The sequence below is a fragment of the Gekko japonicus genome, unplaced genomic scaffold (assembly GCF_001447785.1).
Source record: "Gekko japonicus isolate JY-2015 unplaced genomic scaffold, Gekko_japonicus_V1.1 scaffold814, whole genome shotgun sequence".
Classification (NCBI taxonomy): Eukaryota; Metazoa; Chordata; class Lepidosauria; order Squamata; family Gekkonidae; genus Gekko; species Gekko japonicus.
The window spans coordinates 570,901-579,494 of NW_015169799.1; the positions used below are offsets into that span (position 1 = coordinate 570,901).

The 8,594-nt window shown below is 41.8% G+C and overlaps 1 protein-coding gene across 1 annotated transcript in view; it reads right to left on the reverse strand.

Moving 5' to 3' along the window:
- Nucleotides 1-8,594, reverse strand: part of ANXA5 (annexin A5) — a 31,150-nt gene that overhangs the window by 15,764 nt on the left and 6,792 nt on the right. The window contains exons 3-6 of the mRNA XM_015417092.1: nt 5,612-5,696; nt 4,405-4,499; nt 4,034-4,147; nt 279-369 (exon numbers count right to left, since the gene is read on the reverse strand). Of these exons, the coding sequence (XP_015272578.1) occupies nt 279-369; nt 4,034-4,147; nt 4,405-4,499; nt 5,612-5,696 (385 nt within the window). The remainder of the gene's footprint in view (nt 1-278; nt 370-4,033; nt 4,148-4,404; nt 4,500-5,611; nt 5,697-8,594) is intronic.

Sequence of the window (8,594 nt, forward strand, 5' to 3'; positions counted from 1 at the left end):
TGGAGCCTTTTGCTAGGGAGGCCGCTTCTTTGCCACGCTGCAGGATTGTCCTGTGATTGGCACCTCCCCCCTAACCACGGGAACTCGACGGGATGTCTGATCGCGCAGCCGCGCGTTATTTTGCTCCGGGGCAAACAGCCACGCTCCCCCCCTCCGCATTTTCCTGCCCGTGTGACCGGGGCCTATGATCATTTTTCACTTCCCTTACTCTCTCCCCAATCTGAAAATCATACCCTCAAGGAAGTCTTTCAAAATACTAAACACCTACTACATTTTACCTTCCTGATAAACTTGATTTATCATCTTGATTTCTTCAGGTGTTCTGGATGCAAGAATTTCATTAAGGACTTTTTCATTGGTTCCTGCTCCCTGTAATGTAAGAATTAATGGAAAGTTTAAAAAACTGTTTTCGTATATATTTCTTTAATGCCACAGATGAATAAAAAGGTAGATTGTATTCTACAGCCACTTTTGAACTTTCCAATATCACTTCTTTCTACTTTATTCCTAAAATATTTCAAGTATTAATAAATGGCCCATGAGGCCCCTCCTGTTTGTTCTGATTGGCCCCTTAGAGGCTGCAAAATCTCTGCAGCCAACCCACATCTCCCCTTGGCAATTATTTCCCTTCCCCTTCCTCCCTAGGGGTGCCAAAAACTAACTGGGTACCCATTGCCACCGATGACTCTGAGAGTAACTCCTACTAAGCACAGTCATACAACTAGCACTCCGTACCTGCATTGTCACTTATAGGCTCCACCTAGATGCTGTGCCGGAGCTGCGGTGGCTCAAGTGATAAGACGCTGAACTGCAGGCTGTGGAAGGTCAGTAGTTCAGCAGTTCGAGACCTGAGTGTGCCGCATGACGGAGTGAGCTCCCATCTCTAGTTCTAGCTCCTGCCAACCTAGCAGTTCGAAAGCACGAACTTGCAAGTAGATAAATAGGTACCACTTCGGTGGGAAGGTAACGGCGTTCCGTGCACCTTGGTGTTTAGTCATGCCGGCCACATGACCACGGAAACATCTTCGGACAGCGCTGGCTCTTCGGCTTTGAAACGGAGATGAGCACCGCAACCCTAGAGTCGGATTCGACTGGCTTTCGAGCAAGGGAACCTTTACCTTTACCTTTAGATGCTGTGCCTCCCACTATATCCCTACAGGCAAGTGTCAGGTGATCTACTGCAACTCTGCACATTCAGCTATCATGCACCAGGGATGGTAAGCTGACCCACTGCCCCTCCCCATTATCATACTTCAGATAATAAGACCAACTAAGTGTGGTGGTTTTAATAAATGAATCACAGAATGCACATGTACTGTTCAAGCTATTGGGCTGAGCAAGGGAGCAAAGAAAAAGTGAAAACACACAGTCCTCTATCCCTACACTAGGTACATCCCAAACGATATTTAATTAGTACAAGCTAGCTTAACTTGACATTGCAGATGTTGCATCATTACTTGAGATGGGTCTTCTCTCCATTTTTTCTGATGTGCAGACAAGATGGAGCCCTACATAAAAGTTTAGCCCATCATGGTTCGTGCCCATTCATAGAGCTGCCCAAAACAGAAGAATCAGAGTGAGAGCAAACAAGAGCAGCTCTTCCTCATGTTATGAGAATTTATAATCTGCATGAGGAGGTTGCTGGCTCTTCCTGCTCCCCAAAGTAGTTTACTTTCTAGCCTCGTGGCTCTTAGCACACTGTCCCCCTTGAGCGTGACCTGACAGCAGGGTGTGAGGTAGTAAATCATTTCCCTAACCATAAGTTTTAAACACTCTGTGCTGGGAGCTTAAGGGCTCATTTCTTAAAATCCCCTCTTTTCTGCCAGCTACTAGTGTGTACCTGGGCTTCTCTACATGGACAGTCATAATAATTGAAATACTGGGGTAAGTTCTTGGATGGAGGGCATTTATCTTCAAATATAAAAAGCTTACATTAGTTCACTACATTTGGATAATAAGTGATTATCCTCAAACCTCTCCATTCTCCTTTCTGAATGCCACATGATTATAACGTATAACACCATAAATAGCATTTGCACTGACTCAGACAGGAAGCCCATGGCAGAGAGTTAACAGCTGAAATAAGGACTGTGAAAACACAGTCCTTCTAGCAAAGCTAAAAGAAATTCCATTCTTGTAACAGGCTTGCAGACTGGCTGGATTTAGTTCAAGAAGTATGGCTTGGCCATCATTCTCTAGTGCCTTGCCAAATGTGGAAAATCCATATAAAATGGACTGGAGTACAGAGGAGAGATTGAGCTCATAGCATTTCTTCCAACACATACAGAAAAGTAATGAGTTTGAACCTAGCATCTATCCCTTCCTATATAAAACTCACTCATCCAGCAAAGCTTGCGACACTCAAGTAAAAGGACAATTTAAAGGCCTTCAAGAAGGGTGCCAAAGGCTTGTCTGACGACTAATAGTTGTCCAGTAAATGCAAAGAACAAATTAAAATGCATGCAAAGGATTCCGAGGCTGCTTTTGAAAAAATGTAATTGTAACTGACAGAGTTCTTCAACATTTAGGGCTAGAAAAAAAGACGTATCCAATGGGTTTCCTGACTGGGCCTGTTGCCAAATACACAGTTCTATCCTTGTAAAAGGTAAAGGTTCCCTTGCTCGAAAGCCAGTCGAATCCAACTCTAGGGTTGCGTTGCGGTGCTCATCTCCGTTTCAAAGCCGAAGAGCCAGCGCTGTCCGAAGACGTTTCCGTGGTTATGTGGCCAGCATGACTAAACACCAAGGCGCACGGAACGCTGTTACCTTCCCACCGAAGTGGTACCTATTTATCTACTTGCAATTTCTTGCTTTCGAACTGCTAGGTTGGCAGGAGCTGGAACTAGAGATGGGAGCTCACTCCATCATGCGGCACCCGGGTCTCGAACTGCTGAACTACTGACCTTCCACAGCCTGCAGTTCAGTGTCTTAACCACTTGAGCCACCGCAGCTCCTTGAGGCAAGAAAATAAACAATGAGAGAGTGATAAGGCAGGTGGGTTCCATTACTGTTACAAGGCTTCAAACTGTACAGCTATTTACTTACTGTATGTGCCAATTTAGTTGTTTTAACAGGTCCTTTAGTCATAAAATGACACACACAACTATTAATGTAGAATTATATTTAAAATACCTGTGGACAAAAAGGAATACAGAAGGGGGGAAAAACTCACCAAAGCAATCATTCCTGTCTGCTAGTTAATTGATTTTCATCTCCTGAATCAACATGGACTTTCAGTTTTCTAAGTCACTTCAGTGAAGTTAAACCCCATTCCTCTTACAAATGCCAAGTTGAAAAGTTAATATTTGGCTAGAATACTCTGCTTAAGACTGGTTAGATCACTGGAACTGATGCTAAATAACAGCAAGTTAAAGAGGCCTGGGGGAAGGCTTGTGAGTGCCGACTTACTAAGCAGGAGACAAATTCAACATGGTTAGATGAGTCAAATGTTTCTACAGAACATTCAGGAGATTCACCTTTTATTCAACCCATCTTAAGCCATGTGCTTAATTTTAAAGACAGTGGCAAATTATGCCAAGAGAAAACTCACTGCCAACTGTATTCTAGATAAGTTAAACTGCATTACCTTCTTAGCTAGTTCCCTTCCCAGGAAAATATTCATACAGAACGTACTGAAGCACAAATCAGAGCCATCAACAGCCATTAAGAACTTCCATAACTTTCACTGGCCTCATCATAAATTTAACAGAGAGCAACATTTAAAATGAAAGGTGCATTGTAATCCAGAAAATCAAGTATGGAACACTCGGCTTATTGCATGTGAAGTGCTGGCCAGCCATTGGATGTACTTTGTTGAGCAGACAAAAGACTATTGAAAACCTGATCACTACAGCCGCTCAGAAATTATTCAGGTGGATAAGAATATAAATGACGCTATTAAAATGAAATCAATCATCATAAATAATCAAGCACAGTAATCAGCATAATAGGAAACCTGACAACGAAAGGAGGAGAAGCTTTCCTAGAAAAACCAAAACTCCATTTACATTTTCCTTTTGTGCCATTCATTTTACCTTAACAGCATGCTTCAGTGCGTGAGCATCATAAAGCCGTGCTGGTCTCATCAAACTGACCATCAGAGTCTCAAGTTTGCCTGTCAGTTCTGATTTCAGGTCATCAACCAGATCCTAATTGACAGAATGAAGAGCGCCTCGTTAAGAAAGCAATTCTAAATTAATCCTTCAATCATACAAACTAGCACACCAAGAAAGTGAAGAAAAGCATACACATGGAAGCATACAGAGGAATAGAGAATCTGAAACTGACAAGATGCAAATTATTACCCAATATAAAATGTATTATCTTATGCGGCTGAGCAAGTATCTGAGCATGCATACACACAAATACACACTTGCCAACTTATAGCCAAAAGAAAGGTCATTACCCTGCCATAGAGAGTTTTAAAAGCAACTGCAATTTCCTGACGCTGGGCATTGCTTCTGGTTGTTAGGACGTTCAGGATGGGCTGTTCATCAGTCCCTTGAATGAAGCAAAACACAGTTACTCTTATTATAAACTGGTATTTTAGATGGAAAAACTGAAAAACAGGCAGTTGAGAGAACACTGTATGAATGTTTCTCTACCCAACAATATGATCTGCAGTCAAAGGGATAGATACCTTTGGAAAAGATCTGCATACACAAGGGGGAGGGGTGATTTTTACCAATTCCTCCATCCCACGGAAGCCCTCCAACTTGTCCCATCAAGCTGATCATCCAGGTGGTCTGCTCCCCCCCCCACAGCATTTCAGTGACATTTCAGGCTTCAGCAGAAGGGGTAGGGGGAGAAGTTGCACTTCCCCACACAGAAATTTTAGACCGTATCCCAACTCATAGCCTATTGTTGGAACCTACTTTGTTTTTGTTTGCTTTTTAATAAAGTTTTGCTCATGAAATTTTTTGCAGGAACGTTGGTACCTACTTTGGTTTTGTTTGCTTTTTAATAAAGTTTTGCTGAAGTTTTGCTCATGAAATTTTTTGCAGGAAAAGCATGACAGGATGAAATGTTCCACTTTTCATGCACAGTAGCTTCACAGCTGGTTCTGTTCCCAATCTATACTTCAGTATCTTTTACAATGGAGGCATTCCTCTTGGGGGTGATCCCAGTTAATCAAAAATCACACAGGCAGTCCAATGACATTATATTGTTAAAGAACTACACTTGCCTATAAGATGAGGCCATGAAGCCAAATTAAAATGAGGAGCGGGTTTCCTCAGATGAGGACATTTTCATTCCCTTCCTAAGCTCCCCCAAATCACTAACAAAATGGTGGAAGGGTATTCTGCAAAGATTTTCCATGAAACATACTTTCCATTTTGCCCTGCTCTAATGGTTAACTCAGGGCAGGGGAGGATCAATAATATTTCATGAGTTCCAGCAAAACAGTAACTATTACTCCATCCTTTGAAACAAGATTCAATTGTTCCTATATAACTCTTCAGAGTACAATGGAACTCTTCTACAAAAAATAGTTACCATTTTACTTTAGTCACTGAATAGCCACATTATCTTAACCATCATGTAAACATCAGTAAATAGATGCCAAGTCAAAAGATAAAAGATAAGACACACCAGACTATGCTAGCTCTTACCCAAGCCTTTCATGGCTTTACGAAGGGTCTCCGCATCTTCTCTAGCATTAAAGCCTGGGAAATCCTTTACAGTGCCTCTTGTGTACTGGAAGAAATAATTTTTATTACCTCTCTGCCATTTTTGTTCATATTAGCATAAAAGTCATAACTCAAGATGTATTGACCGATCTGAAACATAAGAATTCTTTCCAAGCTATACGAAACACAGGTTTTGTCGACAAAAATGAACACTGGAGCTGTCTTATACTGAATCAGACCAATGGTTCATCAAGATCAGTACTGTCTACTCGGTCTGGCAGCAGTGCTCCATGGTCTCTGATAGAGGGTCCTTCACATCACCTAGCACCTGATTCTTTAAATTAAAGATGCTGCGGATTGAACCTGGGGCCTTCTACATGTCCCTCCCCAACATGCAGCACACTTTCAGTATGCAGATGACTAACAGGTGAAGTTCTTCCTCTCTGAAGAACATCTGGAATTCCAGGCAAGGGTTCAGAAACACCCATGGAAAAATTAAGTACAAAAATCATCACGTATTGTTTCAGAGCTCTTGCACAACAAACTGTTCCTAATAAATATCTGATCAAACATGCTGATTTTTTTAAACTTTAAAGAATCATTTCCTTTTACTACTACTTCTCTTTAGCATTAGTTTCTCTTCTCTAATAAATCACTTAAATAACTGTGAATAATTGGTAGATTTAATGCAAGAATGGGAAAGAAGAGCCTGTATTAAGATGTTCTATCAAGATAAGGCAATCTATAAAGTCCGCTGGGCTCATGACTCTTTTGTGGTATTACAGGCTTCTCATGAACAGCTCATGTGTCGGAGAGAAGGATGAAAGCATGCAAGAGCATAAAGCCCACTTTATGGACTGAAGAATGATGGCTGCCCTCCATCCTCTGCCCAAGCTCCCCTTCAAAATGATAGTGAATCATGTAGAGGCCCATCTCATGCAGTTTCTCTCTCTTAGGAGAGAGGGGAAATTGCACAAGATCTCCATGCAATCATTTATCATCACTGGGTGCACAGCATACTGTTAGAGAACAGCCTCTGCTATCAGGATAGGTAAAAGAGGCAGGCAAAGAGATACATATGTGTGTGAGAGCGCACACCCACAAGGGAGAAATGGGGTAACAAGAATAAATAATTTCCAGCTGTCCACTGATTGGCAATGGATGCTTTGGAGTTTACACTGATTGCAGGTTTCTAACTGAGGAATATTTTTGTAAGAGTTTTATGACAGATCATTCATATTTTCACAGATTCTGAATAAAATTCGAACTCCCCTAGCTGCTTCAACCTTCTTACCCCCATGTTTTCCCACATAACACCTCTCATTTTGAGTACTTTTATTCTTGATCTTGGATCCCCAAATCATAAAGGGCTGCACTTTAGCACCACATAAAGCACTCTCAGAACTAACTAATTTCAATGATTTTTGGCTACTGTAGTCTATTAATATTTGGACAAATGATTACTATTTAATCTTAATTAACCTTGTTCAGTAATTTTTTTCCAGATATCTTTAACGTTGAGGGGAAAGGAAAGGTATATGCAGATAGCTACCTCATGACAGAGGCCAACACAGACTCCTCTGTGTAGATGTATAACAACTGCAAACAATTGACATTAGTGAAAACACAAGGACTTGTGCACACATGACAAAAGAAAACAGAGTACACATTCGGCTAATTTGAGCATACCAGCTCCAGATGCATCTCTACCATGAACTAACCAAGGAAATTCAAATAAACAGCTTTAGAAGGTGAAGCCTATGGCAAGGGCCTGTTTCTTTGTAATGTGGTTCAGTAGGGCCAACAAAGTATTTGAACAGTAATCATGGTTAATTTGACAGTATATGTAGTTCATTCCAAACCAAAGTAGGATCATTAGATCCACACTGGACAGTTGCTACACTACGTAGTAAACTCTCAGGCAAGCAAGCATCGATGTTTATTATTGGACCATCATCCCAAAATGCAAAGAATTTGTAATCTACTTATTTCAGAGCAATTACAAAGACTATGAGACAATAATATGGAAGAAGCAATCTGCAGCCAAAGACTCACCTGATTCAAAGCCTGTATCAAACTATCACTAATACAAAATTGTTTTTCAGTTCCTACATTCTGAATGGTCATCCACTTAAAATGAACCTGCCTGGAATGAATACAATAATTACTGTAGACTCAACCAGATCTGATACAGAAGATCTGCAATTACGATCTTCAGCATCACAGCTAGTTTGGCACAGATACTATCTTTATTATCTAGCACTTACTCTAATGCACCATATATACGATCCAAGGAACTGTGAGCAATAAAAATACCTGCTATGGTCATTTCACAAACACACAAGAGCACATACAGTTCTAAAGTGAGTGGAGTTCATAGCAGTCTTTTTACTTATTTTATTTAGACTCTTATTCCGCCAGTTTCAAATCCATCATCACTGAAGCAACTTGCAGAACTGAAAGAATTGTAGAGTCTGGTTTTGGGAGAGAAGAAACCCCTTGTCCATGCTGGAGCCATGGCATTCCCACATGGCTGATGCACTGGAAATGGGGAGCAGATTATTAAAATGTTTGCCTTCATTCTATATCTATTCTAGATCTCTCCCCAAGCCTTCTCTGTTACTACTGCTGCTCTTCCCAGATATTTTTAATTTTATTTATGTTGCTTCTTTTATATCCCACCTTTCTTCCCAACAGTGACTCAAAGTGAGTTACAACCAGGGGTCGGATGGGGCCGGAGCTCTCCAAAGTGCTGCTCCGGGAGTAAGGAGCCCAGCGGGTGGGGCTTCCCGGGGGCGCGGAGATCCGCGGTGCCCCGGGAGGCCCGGCCACCCCTCCCTGCACTTCCCAGGGCCGCGGAGATCGGCGGCGCCCCAGGTGGTCTGGCCACCCTGTCCCAAGGTTCCCGAACTGGAACCTTGAACTGCCTTGGCTGGTTGCCTGCGAGTCCCCCTGCCGCAAAAAA